The 14,340-nt window shown below is 50.5% G+C and overlaps 1 protein-coding gene across 1 annotated transcript; it reads left to right on the top strand.

Annotated features, from left to right (window-relative positions):
* Positions 1 to 831: 831 nt before the first annotated feature.
* Positions 832 to 12,667, top strand: dtymk (deoxythymidylate kinase (thymidylate kinase)). The gene is made up of 5 exons (XM_078563512.1): positions 832 to 1,120; positions 8,725 to 8,833; positions 10,938 to 11,028; positions 11,886 to 12,083; positions 12,310 to 12,667. Exons 1-5 carry the CDS (start codon positions 904 to 906, stop codon positions 12,418 to 12,420), a joined length of 726 nt encoding a protein of 241 aa, XP_078419638.1. The 5' UTR covers positions 832 to 903; the 3' UTR covers positions 12,421 to 12,667.
* Positions 12,668 to 14,340: the final 1,673 nt, after the last annotated feature.

The raw sequence follows: 14,340 nt of genomic DNA, 5'->3' as shown, positions 1-14,340 counted from the left end.
AGCATTTCACTTGCATTTCCCCTAACTTAGTCTACTGCATTCGTTGCTCCCAATGCGGTCTCCTCTACATTGGAGAGACCAAACGCAAACTGGGCGACCGTTTTGCGGAACACCTGCGGTCTGTCCGCAAGAAAGACCCAAACCTCCCTGTCGCTTGCCATTTTAACACTCCACCCTGTTCTCTTGCCCACATGTCTGTCCTTGGCTTGCTGCATTGTTCCAGTGAAGCCCAACGCAAACTGGAGGAACAGCACCTCATCTTCCGACTAGGCACTTTACAGCCTTCCGGGCTGAATATTGAATTCAACAACTTTAGATCTTAAACTCCCCCTCCCCCCCATCCCCACCCCGTTTCTCTCCCCCCCTTTTTTTTTCAATAATTTATATAGATTCTTCTTTCCCCACCTATTTCCATTATTTTTAAATCTAAAACTAAAACCTTGTTAGTCTGTCCACCCCACCCCCACTAGAGCTGTACCTTGAGTGTCCTGCCATCCATTCTTAATTAGCGCTTTTCTTAGACAAATATCACCACCTTCAACACCCCTTTGTTCCTTTTGTCTGTGACATCTTTTGATTATCTGCTCATCTCCACAATCACCACACCCTCAACGTCCCTCCCTCCCTCCCTCCCTCCCTCTTAAACCAGTTTATATTTCTCCCGTCTCCTAACTATGCTTCAGTTCTGCCGAAGGGCCATGAAGGCTCGAAACGTTAATTGATTTCTTCTCCGCCGATGCTGCCAGACCTGCTGAGTTTTTCCAGGTAATTCTGTTTTTGTGTTAGTTGGTAGCCTAGTCTTTTGCTGCCAGCCAATGAGTGCCAGCACTGTCGATCCAATGGGTGCTCGGCCTGTCGCCGAGCGGTAGCTAATGGGTGCACGGTCTGACAGGGAGCTGGCCAATGGCCTGTTTCTGGACGGTAGCCAATGGGTGCTCGGCTTGTCAGGACATTAGCCAATGGGTGCAGAGCTCTATTTGCGCGGCTCTGATGGCGGCCAAGCGCGGGGCTCTGATTGTGCTGGAGGGGATGGATAGGTCTGGGAAAAGCACCCAGTGTCGGAAGCTGCAGGAGGCTCTGCGGCAGCAAGGCCAAGCCGCCGAGGTGCTGCGGTTCCCGGGTAAGGCATCAGGAGCGGCGGCTTCTTTCTGATCCCCGTCTCCACACACTCTATCCCGCCCACTTCCCCTTACGGCCGCATCCCCCTACCTTTGCATCTCCCGATCCCTCCACCACCCCTCCCCCCAACCCCAGTACCCCTCCCCCCAACCCCGGTACCCCTCCCCCCAACCCCGGTACCTCCACCACCCCAACCCCTATCCCGGTAACCCCATCCCCCACCTCCCCAACCCTATCCCGGTAACCCCATCCCCCACCTCCCCAACCCCTATCCCGGTAACCTCATCCCCCACCTCCCCAACCCCCATCCCGGTACCCACACCCCTCCCCCCAACCCCGGTACCCCCACCTCCCCAACCCCCATCCCGGTAACCCCATTCCCCACCTCCCCAACCCCAGTCCCGGTAACCCCATCCCCCACCACCCCAACCCCTATCCCGGTAACCCCATCCCCCACCTCCCCAACCCCTATCCCGGTAACCCCATCCCCCACCTCCCCAACCCCTATCCCGGTAACCCCATCCCCCACCTCCCCAACCCCTATCCCGGTAACCCCATCCCCCACCTCCCCAACCCCTATCCCGGTAACCCCATCCCCCACCTCCCAACCCCTATCCCGGTAACCCCATCCCCCACCTCCCCAACCCCTATCCCGGTAACCCCATCCCCCACCTCCCCAACCCCTATCCCGGTAACCCCATCCCCCACCTCCCCAACCCCTATCCCGGTAACCCCATCCCCCACCTCCCCAACCCCTATCCCGGTAACCCCATCCCCCACCTCCCCAACCCCTATCCCGGTAACCCCATCCCCCACCTCCCCAACCCCTATCCCGGTAACCTCATCCCCCACCTCCCCAACCCCTATCCCGGTAACCCCATCCCCCACCTCCCCAACCCCTATCCCGGTAACCCCATCCCCCACCTCCCCAACCCCCATCCCGGTACCCACACCCCTCCCCCCAACCCCGGTACCCCCACCTCCCCAACCCCCATCCCGGTAACCCCATTCCCCACCTCCCCAACCCCAGTCCCGGTAACCCCATCCCCCACCACCCCAACCCCTATCCCGGTAACCCCATCCCCCACCTCCCCATCCCCCACCTCCCCAACCCCCATCCTGGTAACCCCATCCCCCACCTCCCCTCCCCCCAACCCCGGTACCCCCACCTCCCCAACCCTTATCCCGGTAACCCCACTCCCCACCTCCCCAACCCCAGTCCTGGTACCCACACCCCTCCCCCCAACCCCGGTACCCCCAAACTCCATCCCGGTAACCCTACCACTCCCCCATCCTCAACCCGATACCCCCATCCAGGTACCCCCACCACTTCCCCCATCCTCATCCCAGTACCCCCACCACTTCCCCCATCCCCATCCCGATATCCCCATCCAGGTACCCCCACCACTTCCCCCATCCTCATCCCAGTACCCCCACCACTTCCCCCATCCCCATCCCGATATCCCCATCCCAGTACCCCCACCACTCCCCCCATCCTCATCCCAGTACCCCCACCACTTCCACCATCCCCATCCCGGTACCCCCACCACTTCCCAAACCCTCATCCCGATACCCTCATCCTGGTACCCCCACCACTCCCCCCATCCTCATCCCAATACCCCCATCTCAGTTAGAACCATCCCCCATCCCGGTAGCCCCACCCCTCCCCCATCCCGATAGCCCCAGCCCCGCCCTCCCCCAACCCCAGTCCCGGTACCCCCATCCCTCGCCCAACCCCCGTCCCGGTACCCTCGATCTCGCCTGACCCCCGTCCCGGTACCCCCACCACTCGCCCAATCCCCGTCCCGGTACCCTTGATCTCGCCCAACCACCATCCCGGTACCCACGCCCTCGCTCAACCCCGTCCTGGTACCCCCACCCATCGCCCTCGCCCAACCCCCATCCCAGTACCCCCAATCCCGGTACCCCCTTTCCAACCCTCATCCCGGTACCCCCACCCCACCCCTCCCCATCCCGGTACCCCCACCCCTCCCCATCCCGGTACCCCGACCCCTCCCCCATCCCAGTAGCCCTCCCCCAATCCCCATCCCGGTACCTCCTTCCCAATCCTCAACCGGTATCCCCACCCCTCCCCATTCCGGTATCCCCACCCCTTGCCCATCCCCTCCCCCCAACCCCCATCCCCTCCCTCCTTCCCCTCCCCCAACCCTCATCCAGGTACCCCCTCCACCCCCAATCCCCTCCCCCAACCCGGTATATCTACCCCTCCCCCATACCGGCACTCCGACCCCTCCCCCATCCTGGTACCCCCACTCCACTCCACCCCGGTACCCCCAATCCTCCTCATCACCCCTCCTGCATCCCACTCCCCCATCCAGGTACCCCTACCACTCCCCCCATCCTCATCCCGATACCTCCACCCTGGTACCCCGACCACTTCCCACATCCTCATCCCTATACCCCCATCCAGGTACCCCCACCACTCCCCCCATCCTCATCCCGATACCCCCATCCCAGGTAGAACCATCCCCCATCCCGGTAGCCCAGCCCCGCCCTCCCCCAACCCCCGTCCCGGTACCCTCGATCTCGCCCAACCCCCGTCCCGGTACCCTTGATCTCGCCCAACCCCCGTCCCGGTACCCTCGATCTCGCCCAACCCCCGTCCCGGTACCCTCGATCTCGCCCAACCCCCGTCCCGGTACCCTCGATCTCGCCCAACCCTCGTCCCGGTATCCACGCCCTCGCCCAACCCTCGTCCCGGTATCCACGCCCTCGCCCAACCCCCATCCCGGTACCCTCTCCCCTCCCCCAACCCCCATCCCGGTACCCCCTCCCCCAACCCCCATCCCGGTACCCCCTCCCCTCCCCCAACCCCCTTCCCGGTACCCCAACCCCCTTCCCGGTACCCCCGCCCCTCCCTCATCCCTGTACCTCCATCCCCACCTCATCTCGGTACCCCCACCCCACCCCATCCCGGTACCCCCCACTGCTCCCCCTCCCCCATCCCGGTACCCTCACCCTCCCCCATCCAGGTACCCCCGCCCCCATCCTGGTACCCCCACCCCTCCCCTCGCCCAACCACCATCCCGGTACCCCCTCCCCTCCCCCAACCCCCATCCAGGTAACCCCCCCCCCCCCCCAACCCTCTTCCCGGTACCACCCCTCCCCCCCCATCCCAGTGCCCCGACCCCTCCACCCCCACACCTCCCCCATCCCGGTACCCCCTCCACCGCACCAACGCCTCCCCCAATCCCCAACCCCTCCCTCCATCCCCTCCCCCAACCCTCATCCCAGTACCTCCACCCCTCCCCGTTCCCGGTACCTCCACCCCTCCCCGTTCCCGGTACCTCCACCCCTCCCCGTTCCCGGTACCTCCACCCCTCCCCGTTCCCGGTACCCCCACCCCTCCCCGTTCCCGGTACCCCTACCCCCACCCCTCCCCCATCCCGGTACCCCTACCCCCACCCCTCCCCCATCCCGGTACCCCTACCCCCACCCCTCCCCCATCCCGGTACCCCTACCCCCACCCCTCCCCCATCCCGGTACCCCTACCCCCACCCCTCCCCCATCCCGGTACCCCTACCCCCACCCCTCCCCCATCCCGGTACCCCTACCCCCACCCCTCCCCCATCCCGGTACCCCTACCCCCACCCCTCCCCCATCCCGGTACCCCTACCCCCACCCCTCCCCCATCCCGGTACCCCTACCCCCACCCCTCCCCCATCCCGGTACCCCTACCCCCACCCCTCCCCCATCCCGGTACCCCTACCCCCACCCCTCCCCCATCCCGGTACCCCTACCCCCACCCCTCCCCCATCCCGGTACCCCTACCCCCACCCCTCCCCCATCCCGGTACCCCTACCCCCACCCCTCCCCCATCCCGGTACCCCTACCCCCACCCCTCCCCCATCCCGGTACCCCTACCCCCACCCCTCCCCCATCCCGGTACCCCTACCCCCACCCCTCCCCCATCCCGGTACCCCTACCCCCACCCCTCCCCCATCCCGGTACCCCTACCCCCACCCCTCCCCCATCCCGGTACCCCTACCCCCACCCCTCCCCCATCCCGGTACCCCTACCCCCACCCCTCCTCATCACCCCCACCCCTCATCACCCCCACCCCTCCTCATCACCCCCACCCCTCCTCATCACCCCCACCCCTCCTCATCACCCCCACCCCTCCTCATCACCCCCACCCCCATTCAGTTCATTTATTTTCTCCTGATTCTGATGGAGCTCCACCAGCGAACCCATGGAGTGTCTCCGGTGTACTGGGCCAAGCAGGAATCACTGGGCTGGGATGGCAACCCCCGGCTGTTCCCTGCGATTTTGGGCTGCTTGTTTGCTTAGTGTATTTCGAATTCCTCGGCCCTTTCCTGTCCTGAAAGGACTGACTCAGCAGAGACTGGAATCTCTGATCTCTGTGGCCCGATATTGTTTAACTGGAGTTAACATAAAGTTAGAAAACTAAGTAACCTAGAACTAAAATTTCCTTTGGGATTTATTTATAAAGTGTGATTGGCACTTGATCAATAATCCACCCACTTTGTGAAAATTTAAGCTGTTCTAATTATGTTGGTTTTGGGAGTGGAGGTGGCAATTTGTACTTAACTGATAAATTACTTGGCAAAAAGTTACTTGGCAAAACAACAGAAGAAAAGAGAGGAAAACTTGCATTTATCTAGCTCCTTTCACGACCTCAGAATGTTACAAAGTGTTTTATAGCCAATGCAGTATTTCTGGAGTGTAGTTACTTGTTATAAAGTATGAATGTATTGTAACACACCATCATTAATAGTCCATGCCCACACAGATATTTATTTCTCTGGACCTTCTCACCTGCAGAAAGATGTTTTTTTGTTAATACTGCAAGCAGAAGAGGAGGATAAGGTGAAGCATGTTGGGTGCTTAAGGGATGGTGGAACACCAGTTTGGAATGAGTTTTATAACTTTCTTCAGATTTCTACATCACCTTGGAATGTTTTTCAATGTTACTGAGTTAAAGATTATGAAGAGTTTGTAAGAGACATATCTTTTTACTTTCTGTTGGACCGGGGATTAAAATTACAATGGCTGCAGGTTGAAAGACATGTCCACTGGAACAGGATGTGAGATATATAAAATGTTGTGGTCCTGAAACGGAGCGTGCCATGATGGACATGGTGGTGCTGGAAGTCCTGGACCAGGGGAGTTGCCTGGCAACAGTGTTTTAATTGGCTCCTGACCAGGTGACCGGTTTTGTGTGAGAAGAACAAGACCTAAAACTTCTTTCTCCTGTGTGTGGAAGCTTCCAGTAATTTCACAATAATAGCTAGCTGGCTTTTCTTCTCATATCTCTATAACCTACTCTCTCTGAAAACCCCTGTCAAGAGGCCGTGGGGAAAATCACTGTTAGAGACATTGAAAAGCAAATGCTCAACCAGTGAACTAAATACTGAAAGTGCTGTAAGACCACCTTGTGTCATCAACAAGAACTGAAAGGAATTTGGAAGATATCAATCAAAATCAACCCATCGAATCCTGTACTCCAGATTGGTGCTATTGAACTGTTTTATTCCACCCTTAAAATCGATGTTTTGTGTGTCTTATGTGTCGTGCGTGTGTGTAGGGATTTAAGAAGAGGAAGAGTTTCGATTATTATAGAGTTAGAAATTAGCAGTTCATATTTATTTCTTTTGCCATTGGTTAATGACTGTTCTATAAACAGTTACTTACTTATTAAGTTTACAAACCTAGTGCTCGTATTCTGGTAACATAAATTAAACAGGTAGAATTGGGGAAATCTGGTGGTTTGATCAAACTTTTTCACATTTGTTGTGGCCTGGGGAACAGTGGGGCTTGATATTACGGCGCATTATCCCCAGTGAGTTAAGACAAGTTAAGACAGGGAGGAACGATGTCCAGCTTTGATGGAAGGTCATTGACCTGAAACGTGAACTCTGTTTCTCTCTCCACAAATGCTGCCTGACCAGAATTTTCTGTTTCTAATTCAGATTTTCAGCACTTGTGGTATTTTATTTTTGTATTTGTGTTTGATTCACTGCCACTCCTCTTCCAGGAATGCTTGAAGAAGTTGTGATCTTCTTTCCAGGATTTCTGTTTGTCTCTTCTACCTTGTTAGCCTTCATTGCTTTCTATATCCCTCCTCATGTTGGTCAAGTATTTACAAAACTTGCTTTCACAGTCACATCCCCTTTCTTAGCAACCGTCTCCAGCTCTGATTTATTCCACGTGGATTCTTACTGAAATTTCACTCTGTGTTTCGGCCCCACCAACAATTACCAATATCTCCAAGATACCTGGCCTTCCTCGGACTTCTGTTCTCGCTGTCAATCCACATGCAATGCCACCATGTACACACTCTCAACCTCTCTTCAGCAACACCAACTCACTCTATCTCAAAGTTGTTCTGGTCCACAGTTTCATTTCCTCCTTCGTCTCATCCAGCACTTTAACAACAAAATTTGTTTTCTTCCTTTCAGGTCTGAATGATCACCAGATTCAACAACTCACGGGTACCAACACCCCTTCAGATCCTCCTTTCTATTCACTTTCCTCTGGACCCATTCCATTTTCCAAACTCACTCCTTGCCCTGTATTCACAATATCCCCTTTGACTCTGAACAATTTGTTCTTAGAAAAGGCTGTAGCATTGTCCCCTTACACCCCCAAATTCAATGAATTTTGAACTTGGCACAACACTGAGTTCTTCTTCTGTTACCTTCGCCTTCACTGCAATTCAGATTAAAGGTAATTGATCTGAGACATTAACTCTGTTTCCCTCTCCATGGAAGCAACCAGACCTGCAGAGTATTTCCAGCATTTTCTGTTTCTATCTCCAATCACAGGCTTTTTTGGACATTAATATTAAGATTAATTTGTGCTTTTAACATATATTTGCTAGAGTTACTGTCTGTATAGAGAGCCATGATGAGAATGAGAATACCTGGGTAATGCTGCGGAACTGTTGCTGAATGTCAGTAACATAATCTATCTTCACCCTACCTTGATTTAACTGCTGTTGAAACCCTCATCCGTTCTTCTGTTGTGTCTAGCCTCGACTATTCCAATGCTCTCCTGGTCGGTCTTCCACCTTGCACCCTCTGTAAACTTGAGTTCATCCACAACCATGTTGTCCAAACCCTCCCCAAATCCTGTTGGCTCATCGTACTGTGCCCAGATTTACACTGCCTCCCGGTCTGACAATGCCTCAATTTTAAAATTATCATCCTTGCTTTCAAATCCCTCTGTGGCAACGTTTCTCTCTGTCTCTGTAATCCCCTCCACCCTATGCAATCTTTGTGCTTCCACAATTCTGATCTCTTGCACATTCCTGATTTCCTTTGCTTCACCATTGGTGACAATGCTTTCAGCTGTCAAGGCCCCAAGTTCTAGAATTCCCTCCCTAAACCTCTCTACCGTTATTTTCTTTTAAAACACTCCTTAAAACCTACCTCTTTGACCAAACATTTGGGCACTTATCTTAACACATCACCCCGCATGATGCTTGGTGTCAAATTTTATTTCCTAACACTCCTGTGAAGCTGTTGCGCTACATTAAAGGTGCTATATAAATGCAAGTTGATGTTCTTGAATGAAAACATGGCAGTGGACAACCCTGATCAGTGTCTCATTTGTTTTCAGACAGAGGGACTGAAATTGGCCACTTGATCAGCTTATACCTGGAGAAGAAGAATAACCTGAATGATCACACTGTGCATCTGCTGTTTGCTGCCAACAGATGGGAACGAGTGTAAGGGATTCCTAAGGCACTTTGTTTCAGAATGTAAATTTGGAGACTTTCTCTCTAGGGAGTGCATGTTGCAAAGTGTTGGGTAAAAGCACACTTTTGGATCAGTTATTCTGTTCTGGTTGCCTTCCACTCCTAGCTTGAAGTATAATTGGGATTGGTTTGGATCGACACATTATAGAATCCAGTTGCTTTTAATTTTATTTGTTTACAGGATATGGGTGTCACTGGTTAGGCCAACATTTATTTCCCATCCCTAATTGCCCTTGAGAAGGTGGTGGTGAGCTGCCTTCTTGAACTGCTGCAGTTCATGTGGTGTAGGTACACCCACAGTGCTGTTAGGGAGGGAGTTCCAGGATTTTGACCCAGTGACAATGAAGGAACAGTAATTATAGTTCCAAGTCAGGATGGTGTGTGGTTTGGAGGAGAACATGCAGGTGGTGGTGTTCCAATGCATCTGCTGCCCTTGTCCTCCTAGGTGGTGGAAGTTGCAAGTTTAGAAGGAATAGTCAAAGGAGCCTTGTGCAGTGCATCTTGTAGCTGGTACACACTGCTGCCACTGTGCATCAGTGGTGGAAGGAGTGAATATTTAATGTGGTAGATTGGGTGCCAGTCAAGTGGGATTCTTTCTCTTGGATGGTGTTGAGATTTTTGAGCATTGTTGGAGCAGCATTCATCCAGGCAACTGGGGTGTATTTATCACCACTGCTGACTTGTGTTTTGCTGTAGAACTCCCAGCCTCTGACCTACTCTTGTAGCTACAGTATTTTTGTGGCTGGTCTGGTTATGTTTCCAGCCAATGGTGACCCCCTCTTTTCCCCCGACCCCCAGGATTTTGATGTTGGGAGATGGTGAGACATGGTGATACCATTGAATGTCAAAAGGTGGTGGTAAGTTCTCCTTTGTTGGAGCTAATCATTGCCTGGCACTTGTATGATGTGGTTGTTACCTGCCAACTTATCAGCCCAATGTTATCCAGGTCTTGCTGCATGTGGGCACAACTGCTTAAGTATCTGAGTTATGAATTAAACTGAAAACTGTAGAATCATCAGAAAACATCACCATTCTGACCTTATGGTGGAGGGAAGGTCATTGTTGAAGTAGCTGAAGATGGTTGGCCTAGGACACCACCCTGAGGAACTTATACAGTAATGTCTGAGATGATTGACCTCCAATAACCACAACCATCTTTCTTTGTGCTAGACATGACTCCGACCAGTGGAAAGATTTTTCCCTGATTCCAACTGACTTCAATTTTACTAGGGCTTCTTGATGCCCCAGTTGGTCAAACTTTGTCTCGATATCAAAAACAGCCACTCTTGCCTCACCTCTGGAACTCAGCTTTTTTGGCCATGTTTGGATTAAGACTGTATTGAGGTCGGGAGCTGATAGGCCCTGGCAGAACTCAAACTGAGCATCAGTGAGCAGGTTATTGCTGAGTGAGTGCCAGTTGATAGCACTGTCAATTACAATTTCCATCACTTTGCTGCTGATTGAGAGTAGACTGATGGGGTGTAATTGACCGTATTGGATGGGTCTTGCTTTTTATGGACAGGACATAGCTGGGTAATTTTCCATTTTGTTGGGTAGATGGCAGTATTGTAGCTGAATTGGAAAAGCTTGTGTAGCAGCACAGTTCGTTCTGGAGCTCAAGTCTTTAGTACTATTGCCAGAATGTCGTCAGGGCCCATTGCATTTGCTGTAGCCAGCGCCTTCAACTGTTTCTTGATATCACATGTAGTGAATCACATTAACATCTGTGATGGAGACTTCTGGAGAATGCCGAGATTGACCATCCACTCCACACTTCTGTCTGAAGATGGTTACAAATACCTTGATTTGAACTGTCTCCCCAAAGCATTAGACCAGATCTCTGAGTTATTAGACCAGATCTCTGGGTTATTAGTCCAGTAACATAACCACTCTATCATTCCTTCTTGTCTTTATGTAAAATGTAACTTGGTGATACAGGAAAAGGGGCTTCACACTTATGGGTGGAGAATACCAGAACGATCTCTTGTTGAAACATGTGTTTGCTGTGGGTTCCCTGGAATCATTGGACTGTGCTTACTGTTGTGACATATAATTTACTTGTTCTGTGTTCCAGGCCACTGATTAAAGAGAAGTTACAGCAAGGGATCACTCTAATCCTGGATAGATATGCTTTTTCTGGAGTTGCCTTCACAGGTGCAAAACCAGTAAGTAACAAAATGAGTAGCAGCAGGCGAAAAGTATATCTGTAAGATGTGTAAACCAGTTTTAGTGAAGGGGTTTCAGACACATCTTCCTACTTTTCCCTAACACGTACAAGATCAGGGAACTGTGTTGGAACTGATAATTTATATTTAAGATTGATATGGTGCCTTGTTTCAAATGCTGGGTATTTGCACAAAAACAAGATAGATTAACAACCAATGCTGGAAGTACACAACAGGTCTGGCAGCATCTGTGGAGAGAAACAGAATTAATGTTTCAGGTCAAGATGACGTCTCATCAGAATTTTGCTTTTATAAAAGATAAATTACGAGGTGCGTAACCTTCAGAACTGAAGGATAAGGTTTGGAAAAAGAAAGACAGATACCGATCAAAGGGAAAGACAGACTTGCATTCGTGTTGCACCTTTCACAACCTCAAGATGTCCCCAAAATCCTTCACAGCCAGTGAAGTGCAAGTCATTGTTGTAATGTGGGAAACGCGGCAGCCAATTTTCAAATAGCAATGTGCAAATTAGTGATGTTGGTTGAGGGGTAAATATTGGCCAGGACAGAGGAGTTAGTGAGTTAGTTTACTGACAAGAAAACTGTTGACATCTGTTTAGACTTCAGTGAGAAGATGGAAAGCTGCTTGCTGAGACTTCATCAAAGATGATCCGGTGGAGGTCTTTAAAATTACAGAGGAGCTTGATAGGGTAGATGTAGGAAAGGTGTTTCTACTTATGAGGCAGTCCAAAACTATGGATCATCAAGTCACTGTCCGTCTGCGTGAGAAAGATGTTTTATTAATGAGTGCTAATCACCTCCTTGTCTAATGTTACTTGAACTGCTTCCTCAAATAGGATTTCACACTGGAATGGTGCAAACAACCAGACAGTGGTATTCCAAAGCCTGATGTAATCCTCTTCCTTCATCTTAACCCTTCGATAGCCATGAAGCGAGGGGGCTTTGGCAATGAGCGGTACGAAAACCTTACCTTCCAGAAGCTGGTGCTTCAACAGTTTGAAGAGCTGATGAAAGACGAGAGTCTAAATTGGCAGGTATGGGCAGGATATCTGAGATGGGCCATAATTTTATAAAGGAAGACGTGGAGCATCAATGACCTTGGGCGTGTCATTGTTACCACGAAGTAAAATAATTCAGTGGGGTGGGGGAACACAGTGTGGGGGGATGTCACCCATGGGAATAACGCTGAAAACACTTTCTGCGACATTGACCAGTTGAAAGCTAATTTAACTATGTTTTAACTTTATTTTAATGAAACAGAGATTAGATGCTTCTCAAAGTATTGAAGATTTACACCAGGAGATAATGTCTAAAGTGAAGAAAACCATAGAGAAAGCCAGCGAGGAGCCTATCGGAGAACTCTGGAAATAAGATCCTTCTTTCCTGCACAGTGGATGAGAAATTTGGGGGATGTGGAGGTCTGACGAGAATATTGGTCACTGCCTTCAACTCCAGTTTCCAAATTCACCTATGTTCCATCAGGTGCTAAGAAAGAACTTGTTTCTGCCGCCAAGCATTTAAAGGGGATGTTTGAATGGGATAGTCTTGTCCCTTTTTATGAAAACAAGCCATGCAGTATTAGAAAAATAAAACTGAATATTTATATCTTGGTCACCAACATTCCCTGTTCAGTTCACTCCTACACTGACTCAGGTTGCAGTGCAGTTCAACTGCACCCAGCATTTTAGCTTTCGTGATTAGTGAGCATGGATTCTGATTGTTATTTAGAAAGGTGCTCCGCATCCAGATCTGATTATCTTCAGGTATCCCACTTCCCAGTGCTGGATCCCAAACAGCAAAGAGGAGCAGATACTCCAGCATCAAACCCAATAGCTAAAACCTTGCGCTCCTCTCACCTTGAACACCCCGTCCCAAGCCATCCCCCCCTCCCTTACCTTCCTGCTAGTCCTACACCCTTTCCCTCCTGAGCTCCCCATCCTCCTCCTGCCTTGAGCCAATGTTGCTTGTGAAACTTAAACCAGTGCGGGTTTACAGTAAATGACAGTAACGAGCACCCCTGAGTTGAGACCAGTTAACAATTTTCCACAGGGTCTGTATTGTTATCGGTTCTTTCTCCATGACTGAACTTGCTTCATTGATTTCCATCCCACACTGGAAAAAGGGATCAAACTGTGCCAGTAACCTACAGGACTGGCAGACTCAAACTAAGCTAAGTGCAGTGAAAAGTTAGATTTTGAAACCCCAAAAACTTAACCTTTATATTTAGGGCATTAGAATACAAGATTTGGGAGTCTAGAAGTAATGCTACAGCTATGCAAAGCCCTTGGTAAGACCACACCTGGAGTAACTGAACGCTCCTGGGAAGGATCTACTGGGCAGGAGCGCAGTGTAGATTTACCAGAATCATACCTGGACTAAGGGTTAAATTACAAGGAGACATTTCAGAAACTAGGATTGTTCGCCCTGGAATTTAGGAAGTAAAGGGATGGCTTTATTGAAGTTTGAAATAAAGGTAAGAGATAGAAACTTCTTTTTGCTGGTTGGGGAGACTGGGACTAGTTTTAAAAATTAAAGCCAGATCTCTCCAGAGTGAAATTAGGAAATGCTTATACAAAAAGGGAGGTTGAAGTTTAGATTTCTCTTCTGCAAATGATGCCAGATCAATTCTAAATTTCAAATTTGAGAATAATAGAATTTTGTTAACCAAACGTATTCAAGAAATGAGATTTATATAAACGACATAGATGACTATGTGGGGGGGTAGGATTAGTAAGTTTGCGGATGACACAAAGATTGGCCGGGTGGTAAATAAGAACTAGCAAGGGAAAGAAGTCCCTGGTGGGAGTAATCTATAGGTCCCCAAACAATAGGTCAGCAGTAGGGCACAGTATAAACCAGGAAATACTAGGAGCTTGTAAGAAAGGCACGGCAATAATCATGGGTGATTTTAATATGCATATAGTCTGGACTAATCAAATTGGCAAGGATAGCCTTGAGGGAAAGTTCATAGAGTGTATTAGAGATTGTTTGTTGAAGCAATATGTTGTGGAACCAACCAGGGAGCAGGCTATTCTGGATTTGGTTTTGTGTAATGAGATGGGATTAATTAATGATCTCAAAGGATCCTCTAGGGAAGAGTGACCATAGCATGATAGAATTTCAAGTTCAGTTTGAGAGCGAGAAACTTGAGTCCCACACTAGTGTTCTGGAGTTAAAGAAAGGTAGCTACATAGGTATGAGGGCAGATTTGGCCCTAGTGGACTGGGCAGAAAGACTACAAGACAGGACAGTTGATGAACAGTGGCAGATATTTAAGGAGATATTTAATTC

This window comes from Cetorhinus maximus, chromosome 19 (genome assembly GCF_964194155.1).
Source record: "Cetorhinus maximus chromosome 19, sCetMax3.hap1.1, whole genome shotgun sequence".
Taxonomy (NCBI): Eukaryota; Metazoa; Chordata; class Chondrichthyes; order Lamniformes; family Cetorhinidae; genus Cetorhinus; species Cetorhinus maximus.
This window is presented reverse-complemented; position numbering and strand designations above follow the sequence as displayed.

Bases quoted from the DNA above. Each gene is read 5' to 3' on its own strand.
- dtymk (XM_078563512.1), top strand. From the start codon at position 904: ATGGCCTGTTTCTGGACGGTAGCCAATGGGTGCTCGGCTTGTCAGGAC. The intron at 8,834-10,937 runs GTAAGGGATTCC...TCTGTGTTCCAG, and splicing joins GCCAACAGATGGGAACGAGT to GCCACTGATTAAAGAGAAGT. The intron at 11,029-11,885 runs GTAAGTAACAAA...TTCCTCAAATAG, and splicing joins CCTTCACAGGTGCAAAACCA to GATTTCACACTGGAATGGTG.